Source organism: Mus caroli, chromosome 2 (genome assembly GCF_900094665.2).
Source record: "Mus caroli chromosome 2, CAROLI_EIJ_v1.1, whole genome shotgun sequence".
NCBI lineage: Eukaryota > Metazoa > Chordata > Mammalia > Rodentia > Muridae > Mus > Mus caroli.
In genome coordinates this window covers 113,761,909-113,776,245 of record NC_034571.1, presented here as the reverse complement: position 1 = coordinate 113,776,245, position 14,337 = coordinate 113,761,909, and the positions used below count along the sequence as shown (strand labels likewise).

The window sequence follows — 14,337 nt, the reverse complement described above, 5'->3', positions numbered from 1 at the left end:
TCTTAAAAAGCACTTATGATAGGAAAATATTGAAAGAGAGCACGTGGATCCATACACTAGACTAACTCGGGAATGGAACGCGGGAATGAAAAATTACTGTATGGGTAGGGAACGCTAGACTCCAGGAGGAGAGCTTCCTTGAAGCCCTTTTGCCTCATGAGTGACTTTTAAGCCTTTTGGCCTGTCCAGTTGACTCGACCTGAGAGCATAGCAGAGTGCATAGTGGGTTTTTTTGGTTTTGTTTTGTCTTTGCCATGCAAGCATAAGAACCTGTATTCTATTGAGCTCCAGCATCCATATAAAAAGACAGCCATTGTTGTGGGTGATTGTCATTTCCGTGTTGGGAACATTGTGGAGACATGAGGTTCCCAGGGGCTTGCTTGCCAACCACCCTAACTAATGGGTGAGCCCAGGTTCCAATAAAAGATGCAAAGTGGATGACCCTGAGGAATAAAACCCCAAGGTTACATTTGTCTCCATAGGTATACAGACACATATGCATCACACATATCACACACACACACATATCACACACACACAGCCATACTCCAAACATTGGGTGCCTTCCCTCTTTATGCCTTATTGATTCAGTGTCTCTCACTGAACCTAGATCTTACATTTTAGCTGGACTGGCTGGCCAGGAAGCCCTGTGAGATCTTGTCTCTGCCCCCAGCACTGTGGGTATTGGTAGCCACCCAATCCAGCTTTTACATTGGTACTTGAGATCCACACTTAGGTCCTTAACACAGCAAACACTTTACCCATTGAGTCATCTTTGTGGTTACTCTTTCATTTTTACTGAGAAGGTTGCCATTCTGAGTCAGTTCCACTGTTCCCTTCAGTTTTTCTGTGTAGACTACATAATCTGACCAGGTTTCTCCATGTCTTCGACACTTAGTCTCCACCTTTTAATTTCTTTTATGTAAACCAATACCTTTACCAAGGCTCTTGGTTCCAACTTATACTTCTTTTCCTGGGATTTGTCTCCTTGGTTATCTTCTTTTTCTTCTCCCACTTACCTGCCTATGGGCACATAGGACCCCTGCCCTCTAGAGCAGTGGACGTCCCTTTCAAAGAGAGAAGGGTATTGGCTCAGGACCCCCAAAGCCAAGTTTGCAGTACAAAGGAGATTTATCTGCCCCTAAAGACAAAGGTCTGGGAATAAGAGACAAAGACAGGAGATGAGGAAGAAAGGGAAAGGGATATTTGTTGAGGTGGGATTGGGGATGGTGGGTGGGTAGTAGATATGACAACAAAGGACAGCCTCTGGAGAGAGAAGAGACAGAAGTGGCCCATCGGCAAATGATGGTTTATATAGGTAAGAGGGGTGTACTGGCTAGTTTTGTGTCAACTTGACACAGCTGGAGTTATCACAGAGAAAGGAGCTTCAGTTGAGGAAATGCCTTCATGAGATCCAACTGTAAGGCATTTTCTCAATTAGTGATCAAGGGGGAAAGGCCCCTTGTGGGTGCTGCCATCTCTGGGCTGGTAGTCTTGGGTTCTATAAGAGAGCAGGCTGAGAAAGCCAGGGGAGGCAAGCCAGTAAAGAACATCCCTCCATGGCCTCTGCATCAGCTCCTGCTTCCTGACCTGCTTGAGTTCCAGTCCTGACTTCCTTGGTGATAAACAGCAATGTGGAAGTGTAAGCCGAATAAACCCTTTCCTCCCCAACTTGCTTCTTGGTCATGATGTTTGTGCGGGAATAGAAAGCCTCAGTAAGACAAGGGGAAACCCCATGTTAGGATGAGGAGTGGTCAAATAAGGGCATAGACCTTGGTGGCTAGCTTTAGGAATATAATATGATGGGTTTTAGCTAGGCAGGGGAAGTGAGGGAGCCAGTTGGGCGAGAGAGGACTCTTTCTTTCCCTTGGCTTTTTACAAGCCCACACAGTCCTAACAGATTCTTCATCAGCTATCAGGCTCAATGGTGACTGCCTTTCCCCAATTCCTTCTTCTTGCCAAAAGAATGTCTCAATATTCGTTTTGGATTTTTGAGACATGGTTTCTCTGTGTAGCCTTGGCTGTCCTGGAACTCACTCTGTAGACCAGGCTGGCCTTGAACTTGGAAATCCACCTGCCTTTTCCTCCCAGGTGCTGGGATTAAAGGCATGCGCCACCATTGCCTGACCAGTATTCTTTTTAGAAAGGTCTTTCATTAATTGAAGACATCAGTTGCCCAAGCTGGACTTGCACTTTAGTTTGTTTACAGACAGTTGTTCTTAGATAACATACATTTTTTCTTTTCTTTCTTTCTTTCTTTCTTTCTTTCTTCTTCTTTTTTTTTTTTTTTTTTTTTTTTTTTTTTTTTTTTTTTGGATTTTTGAGACAGGGTTTCTCTGTATAGCCCTGGCTGTCCTGGAAAAGTGTCTGTGTCTCACTTTGTAGACCAGGCTGGCCTCGAACTCAGAAATCCACCTGTCTCTGCCTCCTGAGTGCTGGGATTAAAGGCATGAGCCACCATGCCCAGCAGATAGCATTTTTTATATTTAGACTCAGAATATCTTAAATTGATTTGTTACCACTTTCTTCAAATTCAAACTTGTATTCTCTCATCTTGACTTTCCTTGTTCTATCATTAGCATTGCTATTAAAATGTTCTTCCATACAGGAAATCTCAGGGCCTCCATGTTGTGTGTGTTTGATAATCAATGTGCTAGAACCTAAGAGGAATGTTCCTCACATTCATTTGGCTATGGAGCCCCTTTCTCACTATAAAGCAGTGTGATAAGCACTGAACTGCGGAGCTGAGTGACAGGCACTTCTGTTTTCCTATCATGCTCAGATTTGATTTTCTGTGTCCCAAATGTGTGCCATCACCCTGTTAGTATCTGTGTCTCCTCAGTTTATCCTTTTCTTTCTTCACCTTTGGTGACTCACATTAATTCTTGAAAAGTATATTGTCTCCATTACACTATAGACACTGTCAATATATTTACATATTGCAGTATTTCCAGTTTAATGTTCAGTGACTCCACCCATAAAACCTTTGAGTCATGTCATTTTTAATTCTTTCCCACTATTTAAATAGAAGTTGTATTTCCCCCCATTTTTTATTAGATCTTTCTGAGAATGCCCCTCCTCATTTTCCTCATGCGTATATTTCTTCTGTGTATGTTGTGAGATTTATTTATTGGAAACATCTGCTGCATGTGTTAGTGTGCATCTTTACTCCCAGGAGGCAGAGGCAGGTGAATTTCTGTGAGTTTGGGGCCAGCCTGGTCTATAAAGCTAGTTCTAGGACAACCAGAACTGTTACATAGGGAAACCCAATTATACTTGTTATTTTGGCCTTTTGAAGATAGTTATATCATTTAATTGGTGCCTGCAATTTTTATTCTTGATTATAAATGTTTATACTTTATATTTTCTCTGGATTTACATCCTATGGAGGTAACCCTGGGAATACATAGAACAATTTTGTGCTTATATTTAATAAACATTTATTACGTAGTAGGTGACAAAGTAACTGACTTATCAATATATTTCTGTTTTCTTTTACCTTAGGAAGATCTCTTACTGGTGGCTTATAAAGAATGTCACAAAGCTGTAATGAGGTGCAGTACAAATTTCATGTCCAGTACCAAGACAGTCGTGCAATTGTGTGGTCATAGTCTGGAGACCAAATCCTACAAAGTGTCTGAGGACCTTGTAAGCATACACCTGCCACTCTCTAGAACACTTGCTGGTACGTGGTTTCGTTTCTGTCTTTCTGGTCACTCTTCTAAGATACTCTGAGAGTAGAAGGGTAATTTCTCTTTTTCATTGTCCCATATATGCCCATTAGATGCTGAAATTAGAGACGGTCATTATTTTTGACCTTTGAGAGCTGTCACCACAATATTTATCCAAGGAAACTCACTCATACTTTATTCTTACCTAAGGACCAACTTTTTTACCAACTACCCAGTTTCTAAATATTTATAAATGTTGATTTTTATATAAATCTATCCCAAAATTCAGATTAGGTTTCAATTCCTTCGATATTCCTTTTTTATCTTTTAAATTGCATTTGTATATTTATTTCCGTTTTGGATGAGGGAGTGATATGCTATGGTGAATGTATGGAGATCAGAAGGTAACCTGTGGAGTTCATTTTCTCCTGCCACCACATGAGTTCTGGGGATTGAGCTCAGGTTGGTGAGCTTGACAGCAAGCACATTCACCCACTGAGCCATCTTGCTGGCCCTCCTTTTTCATTTTTTTTAAAGATTTATTTATTTATTACATGTAAGTGCACTGTAGCTGTCTTCAGACACCTGAGAAGAGGGCATCAGATCTCATTAAGGATGGTTGTGAGCCACCATGTGGTTGCTGGGATTTGAACTCATGACCTTCGGAAGAGCGGTCAGCACTCTTAACCACTGAGCCACCTCTCCAGCCCTTGATTTTCCTTTTATAGTAGAATAAACATGTGGAGAGGCAGACTTAGTTTTATATGAATTATATACAATGTAAGATGTTGTACAACATAGAATTGTGTTTTGGTAATACTGTATTTCAAAATTAGAAGTCAGATGTTTTCAATTGGAGTATCATTTATAAACTTAAAGAATGTGTGTGTGTTGGAGGCGAACTGGAGAGTGAATTGAAGGTTTGCTGCCTGCTAGGCCAGCACTCTGAGATATACCCTCAACTCTAGTGAAAATACATTTAAATAACCCAACTTTCCCAAACTTTATTAGTTAACAAAAAATATAATAGGGTTTAATTGCTTTCTTGTTTTCTTTTTTCTTCTTTTAAATGGTTTAGGTCTTCATGTACGTTTAAGCAGATTAGGTGCTGTTTCAAGACTCCATGAATTTGTGCCTTTTGTAAGTGACTCTTAAGTATTTTCTAGTCATTTCTCTTGATGGGTGGGAAAGAAAATCATCTATTTTTAACCTCGTTGAATACTCACATTTAGTCACTTCACAGCAGAATGCTTCATGTTAAAATCTGAATTTCAAATGCAGGCTCTCCTATTTTACGTACTTCTTGCTTAAGTCGAGGCATGTGCAGTGTGGGAAATAATGAAACAGCGCTCACTGTGTTTCAGGACGGCTTTCAAGTAGAGGTCCTGGTGGAGTACCCGCTGCGCTGCCTAGTGCTGGTGGCTCAGGTTGTTGCCGAGATGTGGCGAAGAAACGGGCTCTCGCTCATCAGCCAGGTATGGTGCCGCCCGTCACCCACATCTGTGGATGCGCTCCATTTTAGCATTTCATTCTAGGGTTACTCCATGTCCATAGAGTTTGCCAAATATATGCTCATATTCTCTTGTATAATCTCTTAGATATAAAAATCCTGGGGATCCTATAAGTGTTTCTCCTTTTTTCTATTTAATATTTATCCCATCTGAAAACCAGTAGGAGCACAGGAATCCCTTTGAGACATTGAGTCTTCCCACCAATACCAACTGCCCTATTTTCATTCCCTCTCTGTCTGTCTCTCTCTCTCTCTCTCTCTCTCTCTCTCTCTGTGTGTATGTGTATGTGTGTTGTCTGTTTGTATGTCTGAGCACCATGTATGTCATGCAGTATCAATGGGACTAGAGTTATAGATGATTATGAGCTGCCGCGTCCGTGCTAGAGATCAAACCCAGGCCCTTGGGAAGGGCATCAGGTGCTATTAGCACCTAAGCCATCTCTCTAGCCCCTATTTGTCCTTTTGCTATTGTTTTTGTTTTGTTTCTATGGTAGTCCTTGAATCTGCCCTAATCAAAGTTGTATGCGGATCTGGGTTTAGCCCCCAGCACCATTTAAAAAAAACAACAATGACTACCTTAATTATTTTTGCTTATGTTTTAGGGAAAATGGGAGAAGTGCTTTATTTAAAAGATCAGAGAACAACCTTTGAAGATGCCACTTCTTTTTTTCTCTTTTTTCTTTTCTTTTTTAAAAATTAATATTTTTTTAATTAGGTATTTTCCTCATTTACATTTTCAATGCTATCCCAAAAGTCCCCCATACCTATCCACCCCCAATCCCCTACCCACCCACTCCCACATTTGGCCCTGGCATTCCCCTGTACTGGGGCATATAAAGTTTGCAAGTCCAATGGGTCTCTCTTTCCAGTGATGGCCGACTAGGCCATCTTTTGATACATATGCAGCTAGAGACAAGAGCTCCGGGGTACTGGTTAGTTCATATTGTTGTTTCACCTATAGGGTTGCAGTTCCCTTTAGCTCCTTGGGTAATTTCTCTAGCTCCTCCATTGGGGGCCCTGTGTTCCATCCAATAGCTGACTGTGAGCATCCACTTCTGTGTTTGCTAGGCCCCGGCATAGCCTCACAAGAGAAGCTATATCTGGATCCTTTCAGCAAAATCTTGCTAGTGTATGCAATGGTGTCATTGTTTGGAGGCTGATTATGGGATGGATCCCTGCATATGGCAATCACTAGATGGTCCATCCTTTTGTCACAGCTCCAAATTTTGTCTCTGTAACTCCTTCCATGGGTATTTTGTTCCCATTTCTAAGAAGGGGCAAAGTGTCCACACTTTGGTCTTCTTTCTTCTTGAATTTCATGCGTTTAGCAAATTGTATCTTATATCTTGGGTATCCTAAGTTTCTGGGCTAATATCCACTTATCAGTGAGTACATATTGTGTGAGTTCCTTTGTGATTGGGTTACCTCACTCAGGATGATGCCCTCCAGATCCATCCATTTGCCTAGGAATTTCATAAATTCATTCTTTTTAATAGCTGAGTAGTACTCCATTGTGTAAATGTACCACATTTTCTGTATCCATTCCTCTGTTGAAGGGCATCTGGGTTCTTTCCAGCTTCTGGCTATTAATTAATTTATTTTTTACACTCCATATTTTATCCCCCATCCCCCCACAATCCATCCTCCGACTGTTCCACTCCCATCCCTCCTCTCCACCCCCTGTCTCCACGTGGATGTCCCCACCCCCCACCCCACCTGACTTCTAAACTCCCTGGGGCTCCAGTCTCTTGAGGGTTAAGTGCATCATCTCTGAATGAACACAGACCCAAAAATCCTCTACTGTATGTGTGTTGGGGACATAATATCAGATCTTGTATGCTGTCTGTTTGGTGGTCCAGTGTTTGAGAGATCTCAGGGGTCCAGATTAATTGAGACTGCTGGTCCTCCTACAGGATCGCCATTCTCCTCAGCTTCTTTCTGCCTTCCCTAATTCAACATCAGGGGTCAGCTGCTTTTGTCCATTGGTTGGGTGCAAATATCTGCATCTGACTCTTTCAGCTGCTTATTCGGTCTTCCAGAATGCAGTCATGCTAGGTCCCTTTTTGTGAGCGCTCCATAGCCTCAGTAATAGTGTCAGGCCTTGGGACCTCCCCTTGAGCTGGATCCCACTTTGGGCCTGTTGCTGGACCTTCTTTTGCTCAGGCTCCTCTCCATTTCCATTCTTGTAATTCTTTTAGACAGGAACAATTATGGGTCAGAGGTGTGACTGTGGAATGGCAACCCCATCCCTCACTTAATGTCCTGTCTTCTTGTTGGAGGTGGGCTCTATAAGTTTCTTCTCCCTACTATAGGGCATTTCATATAAGATACCTCCCTTTGAGTCCTGGGAGTCTTTCACCTCCCAGGTCTCTGGTGCATTCTGGGGGGTACCCCCCCCCACCTCCTATTTCCAGAGGTTGCATGTTTCCATTCTTCCTGCTAGCCCTCAGGGCTTCAGTCCTGTTCCCTCAGGCAGATATTATTGTTACTCTTGTTTTGAAACAGGATCATTGTATTCCAGACTGAGCTCAAACCTATGAATCCTCCTATCTCTGTTTCCCATGTGCAAATATTACAGATTTGAACTGCCATACCTTGATTTGGTGTAGAAATTTATTTAGTTTCAAAAAATAATCATTTCTAGAGATTCTAGCTGATGGAAAGTCTTAAGAATGAGTTTTGTCATAAAACATCTTAAAGGAATTGGTTTTTTCTTTCCATCATATGGGTCTCAGGGATTGAACTCAGGGTGTTGGCTTGGTAGCATCTTTACCCGTTAAGCCATCTAGTTGAGACCCAATTGTTAAGAATTTTATCTGAGGGCTGGAAGATGTCTCTGTGGGTAAAGCTCTTGCTGCACACACATGAGGACCAGAGTTTGGGTTCTAGCATCCACATAAGTTAGGTTGCTCTGATATCCCCTGTAATCATAGCTGTAGGATGCTGAATCAGAGTTCTCATAGCAAGCTGGCTAGCTAGACACAAATCAGCCAGATGAGGGAGCTCTGGGTTGAAGTGAGAGATCCTGACTCATTATACAACTCGGAGAGCAATTGAGGAAAACAGCTGATGTTAACATCTGGTCTGCACACACACACACACACACACACACACACACACACACACACGCCCATCCACATTTAAACATACACATACATGGTAGAAAAGATGTTTATTGAGAATCAATTTCTTTAACATCTGTCTACCATTTCTTTCACAGGTTTTCTATTATCAAGATGTTAAATGCAGGGAGGAAATGTATGATAAAGATATCATCATGCTTCAGGTACCGTTTCAGTTACTCTCCATTAGATCCTTCCTTTCCTTTTTTTGTTTCTTAAAGTAAGAGGAGATACTGTTTATAACTTGAGTTTCACCATTAACTGAACATGATATCATAGAAATAGAATGGGTAATCTATTATCTTCTACAAAATTATTTTGAAATTTTCTAAAGGGACTATTAGAGATAAGAGTTCCTCCATTTAATACACAAGAAATGTGACACTCAATTTCTTTCACAGATTGGAGCATCTATAATGGATCCCAACAAGTTCTTGTTACTGGTACTTCAGAGATATGAACTTACTGATGCTTTTAACAAGACCATATCCACAAAAGACCAGGTAAGCAATAGAGACTGGTGTGTGAATTAATTCAAAAGGCATATTGTTATCACTATTTTTACATAAATATTCTTTGTATATACAGTTAGCCTTCCGTACAGATATATCATACTAGGGGTCAAATAGATATTTTTTAAATTGTGTCTGTATTAATGTGCAAACAGTACTATACAGTCACTATTTAATATTTACATTTATATAATATTTACATTTGTATTAGGTATTATGAGTAGTGTAGATGTGCTTTTAAAGTATATGGCAAGATGTGTATAGGTTATGCACAGATACTGCATCAGCTTATGAGGGACTTGAGCTTCCTTGGATTTTGATGTTCGGGTTGGGATGTCCTAGGTATCCAGGAACCATGGTTTTCCCATACTGTGGGATATGTATACCTCCAAACATCACACACGCACACAGAATACACAAATATGCAAGCACACATACTTTCTTTTCACTCTGGGAAACTTAGGCTCTATATAGGTCAACAGAAAAGAGATGTCACTTAACATACTGTCTTCAGAAAATAAAATACCAATATTTTGTTTTTAAAGCAAAACCTTTATTGTACATATGCCTTTTTATAATCTGTAGCCTGTTTTACAAAATATTATGATAGGCTTTTCTCCTTGTAATTGAATGAATACCAGGCCTGTATTGTTGTTTGTACATTGAAAGTCTCTGTAGCAGTTCCATTGCATGCAGAAAGCATTTAGGGTAAATTTTACGTGTAAATTTGATGAATAAGACAGCACGTTTTTACTTAAGGCTCTTGATAAGTATTAACAGATTGGTGTGTGTATATTTCTGATAGCATGGGGTTATCACATCAATAGTGAAAGATGGCACATACAGTTTTGTATTTTGGTTCATTATCATTGGTTTTTGGGGAGTTAGCGAATTGTAGGTTCTTTCCTTTTGTATGTTTTTTTTTAAATCATTTTTCCCTTTTCTATTTTTGTAAATGTTTATTTTAGTATTTTTATTATACTAGTTACATTTTTCACAATTTGTGTTTGTCTTACAGTACCCTGACACGTCAGTATAGTTTTAATATTTGAAGTACTAGCTTATAAAGTAATCCTGACTGGTTTGTTGTTGTTTTGGGTTTTTGTTTTAGTTTTTCCAGACAGGGTTTCTCTGTGTAGCCCTGGCTGTCCTGGAACTTGTTCTGTAGACCAGGCTGGCCTGGAACTCAGAAATTCACCTGCCTCTGCCTCCTGAGTGCTGGGATTAAAGGCGTGAGCAGCCACTAACAAGGGGCAACCTTGACTGTCTTACATTTATTAAATCCCATTCCTTAATTTTTTTCTAACTTCGAAGTCCTTTACGGAGGGTCAAGTAGTAGGCTATATATAGAAAAGAAATGATATTTTTGTCACTTTACCCTCAGTGAAAATATCTGATCTATCAGAAGAACTTAAATAAGAGATGTTTTAGGGAACGATATTCCTACCATAACTAGGACATGTACTTTAAGCTACTTTCTCTCACGCTCCTAGTGAGCAGGAAGCTAAGAGCAGAGAAAGGGAAAGATTGGAATTTGCTGACTTCTGACAAATAACAGTGTGGTGGTGATGGCAGTGAGGAGAGTGTCAGTCTCTAACAGCTGTGACTGAGTGCTTCGTGACTCAGGTGGGAGTTTTGGTTCCTACCTCTTGGTGTGCTTGGAAGAGAGTTCTAGACTGGGTGGGCCTTGCATCTAATCAAGAAATACAAACTTGGAGTTTGTGATTCTTACATTACTTTTTTTTAATTCTGTAGGATTTGATTAAACAGTATAATACATTAATAGAAGAAATGCTTCAGGTCCTCATCTATATTGTGGGTAAGCTTAAAACAAAATTTGAATTAGAACATGATTTACTCTTTAGAGACTATTAATAAAATATAATTGGTTGTTTGTCTTCTGTTCTAAATGCTACATGAAACATTCAAGAATAATGTGACCAGTGTGACAGATAGGTTTAGAAAGTTCTTTAAAAATGAATCGTGCATATTTTTTTCCTTGGTATTGGAGATCAAACCCAGGGCCTTTCACATGTTAGATAAGAGCTCTGCCACTAAACTACATTCCCAGTAACTTCTTAATTTTTATACTTGATTTTTTTATTGTTGGACTTTGGAGGCCAAGGTTTAGACGTCCTGGGTATAAACATAGGGTTTTTAAATCTATTTATTTAGTGCTAACATTTACATGTATGCATGAAATTTAAATATACTCTCGGTCTAATATAAATGTTTTTATCATGTCATTTTTGCAAGTTACTTTGCATAGATATCAGAGTGAGAAAGATGGTTGTGAGCCTCCGTGTGGGACTAGGAACAAAACTCGGCTTCTCAGCCGCAACTGCAAATGCTCTGAACCAGTGAGCCATCCTTCAAGCCCCACAGCTGCTTTACAGTGGGAAAAATAGAAAGAAGTAGGAAATATTTGGATTAGGAGTTAGATTATAAAGTCTTGGCCTTGCTTTCAGTTATTAAGAACATGCTATATAATCTTTGAGTTTCAGATTCCTAATCCATACAGTGTGAAAGGAACCTACTCTAAGGTTGCTTCTGGGACTGTGAACCTGGGGGATTCCCCTTTGGTAAATATATATACATATATATATATACGGAAATTATAAAATAAAATATAACATAAAATTTACAAATGTGAAAATGAGTTATTGGAAATAAATCATTTAACAAATTCTTTGTGAAATGTGTTTGATTTAGAGAATATCTAAAAGGGTCTCTTCTAGATGTCATAGGCCTTTTATAGATATTATGGTGTTGAAAACTAGTGGTGAATACATAGTCATGAAGGCAGAGTAGAGGGGGTTAGAAAGGAGACCAGCGAAGGGAACGGATAGTGTGTGGGGGGGAATGTGAACAAAATACATGACACATCTGAGAGAGTTATCCTTATGAAGCCTGATACTGTGTTTAATGAATGTATGCCAATGAAGGTTTCAGTAGGAACATGGAAGTGGCTCACGTTGGTAAAGTACCTAATGTGAAGGTACGAGGACCTGAATTCAATCTCCAATACGAATATAAAAGTGGGGGAGGCAGGCTTGCAGCACACACCTATAAGACTAGAGAAGAGGATCCCTAGAGAGCAGGTTTGCCAGCAGGTTAGCTGCATCTGTGAGCTTCAGATTCAGGAGCAATCCTACCTTAGAAATAACGTGAAGACCAAGACCCCCACACACACACACCTGCATGCACACATGCTCACATTACACAAAGTATTTGCACATATATACACTTAAAAAAAAAAAAACCTAGGGTGCCTTGCGTTCAAATGTCTTCTTGATCAATGGAAGTTAGGTACTAAAACTAGAGACATTCCTATACTTGAGTTAGCAATTTCTGATAAGCATTTGACAGAGTTTTTTGTTTATGTGTATATAACCTGGACCTGGGTTTGTAGTTCAGTACAAGAGTATGTAACTAGTACGTGGGAGTCCTAGGCTTGGCACATAATCCTGTTTTATCGTGTAAACTATTAATTTTACTTTTCAGTTTTCATTTTGTTCTTTTTTTTTCTTCTGACTTGTTATTTACATTTTTTATTAGATTTTTCTTTATCATCTTTTCTTTTACATTTCAAATGTTACCCCCTTTCCTGGATTCCCCTCTGAAAACCCCCTATCCCTTCCCCCACCCCCCTGCTCACTAATCCACCCACTCCAGCTTCCCAGCCCTGGCACCCACCCACCTTGTTTTTTTTTTTTTTTATGTACTTCTTTATTTCTCTGTCTTTTTATCTCTTTCTGTGTCCTCTGCCTCTGAGTGTGTGCTTGTCTGTATGTCTGAGTATATAGGCACACATGTGTATATGCATGTATGTGCATGTGCGTTCTTGTGCATGTATGTGGGAGACAGAAGAAGGCATCAGATCCCTTATAGCTGGAATGTTTGTGAGCCATCTGGCTTGTTGCACAGGTACTGGAATCCAAATTCTAGTTTTTGTGATTGTGCAGCAAGAGTTCTTAACCTCTAGGTAGGCCCTGTTTTGTTTGTTCGTTTTTATTTATGTTTTGCAGTTTATTTTGATTTTCTTTTGGTTTTCTTTTTTTTTTTATTGGATATTTTATTTATTACATTGCAAATGTTATCCCCTTTCCTGATTTCTCTCCCAGAAACCCTCTATCCCATTCCCCCTCCTCCTGCTTCTATGAGAGTTTGCCCCCACCCATCTGCCCACTCCCACCTTCCCACCATTGCACTCCCCTACACTGGGACATCGAGCCTTCACAGGACCAAGGGTCTCTTCTCCCATTGATGCCCAACAAGGCCGTCCAATGCTACATATGTGTCTGGAGCTATGGGTCCCTTTTCTTTTCTTTTTGAGACAGGGTCTTTATGTATAGTTCTGGCTGACCTGGAGCTCACTATGTAGACCAGTCTGGCCTCCAGCTCACTGAGATCTTCCTGTCTCCGCCTCCTGACTGCTTGTGTTAAGGGCATGTGCCAACAATATGCCTAAACTTAACAACTTATTTTTTTAGTGTAGGTGTGGGTATGTGCATGTAAGTGCAGGTGCCCTTTGAGTCCAGAGACATTGGATCCCCTGGAGCTGGATTAGCGGGCAGATGTGAGTGTCCTGACGGAGGGAGGTTCCAGGAATAGAACTTGGATCCTCTATAAGAGAAATATGTGCTCATACCCACTGAACCATCTCTCCAGTCTATTGGTTTACTTTGGAATTCTGGTCTTGTTATGTGACCCAGGCTAGCCTTTCTGTCTGTGATCCTCCTATCTCAGCCTCCCAAGTGCTAGGATTAAAGCAAATTAAAATAAGGGATGGATTCTTCACGTCACTGAATGGTTTCTCTCTTTTAACAAATAATTTATGGTTTGAATTTGGGAAAATATTGACGTAATTTTGACTTGTTTTTATAGACCTAAATGTAATGCAGTGTTCTGGGTAGCATCTGTCAGAGCAAAACTTCAATAGAAATGAATGAAATTCTCTGGTTTTGTTTTTTGTTGTATTAGGAGAACGTTATGTACCTGGAGTGGGGAATGTTACCAGAGAGGAGGTTATAATGAGAGAGATTACTCACTTACTTTGCATTGAGCCCATGCCACACAGCGCCATCGCCAGAAACCTACCTGAGAACGTAAGTCTACTTTTCTTTAAAAAAAAAAAGAAAGAAAATTATTTTAAAAATTATATGTTTGGGTGTTTTCCCTACTTGTTGTAAGTGTATCATATGCATGCCTGGTGTTCTTACAGGGTGTTGGATCCCCTGGAACTGGAGCCATAGACAGTTGTGAGTCCAGGGGGTCCTGCAAGGGCAGCTAGTGCTTCTAACCATTGAGACATCCTTCTAGCGTCTACGCTTACATTTCAGTTCCTTTTCTTAAGATTGGAGGAATTCCAGTTTTTGTAGTTGTTTGTTTGTTTGATGCTATTTGTCTGTCTCTCCACCTCTCTTTCTTTCTTCTTTTTTTTTTTAATTAATTTTTTATTAGGTATTTTCCTCATTTACATTTCCAATGCTATCCAAAAAGTCCCCAATACACTCCCCCCC

At 40.1% G+C, this 14,337-nt stretch overlaps 1 protein-coding gene across 2 annotated transcripts in view; it reads left to right on the top strand.

Moving 5' to 3' along the window:
• Ubr1 (ubiquitin protein ligase E3 component n-recognin 1) overlaps positions 1-14,337 on the top strand; it is a 123,580-nt gene that overhangs the window by 45,865 nt on the left and 63,378 nt on the right. For both annotated transcript variants that reach the window (XM_029469902.1, XM_021184371.2), the window contains exons 15-21: positions 3,505-3,685; positions 4,750-4,811; positions 5,036-5,146; positions 8,402-8,467; positions 8,705-8,806; positions 10,571-10,634; positions 13,799-13,923. In XM_029469902.1, coding sequence (XP_029325762.1) covers positions 3,505-3,685; positions 4,750-4,811; positions 5,036-5,146; positions 8,402-8,467; positions 8,705-8,806; positions 10,571-10,634; positions 13,799-13,923 — 711 coding nt within the window. The remainder of the gene's footprint in view (positions 1-3,504; positions 3,686-4,749; positions 4,812-5,035; positions 5,147-8,401; positions 8,468-8,704; positions 8,807-10,570; positions 10,635-13,798; positions 13,924-14,337) is intronic.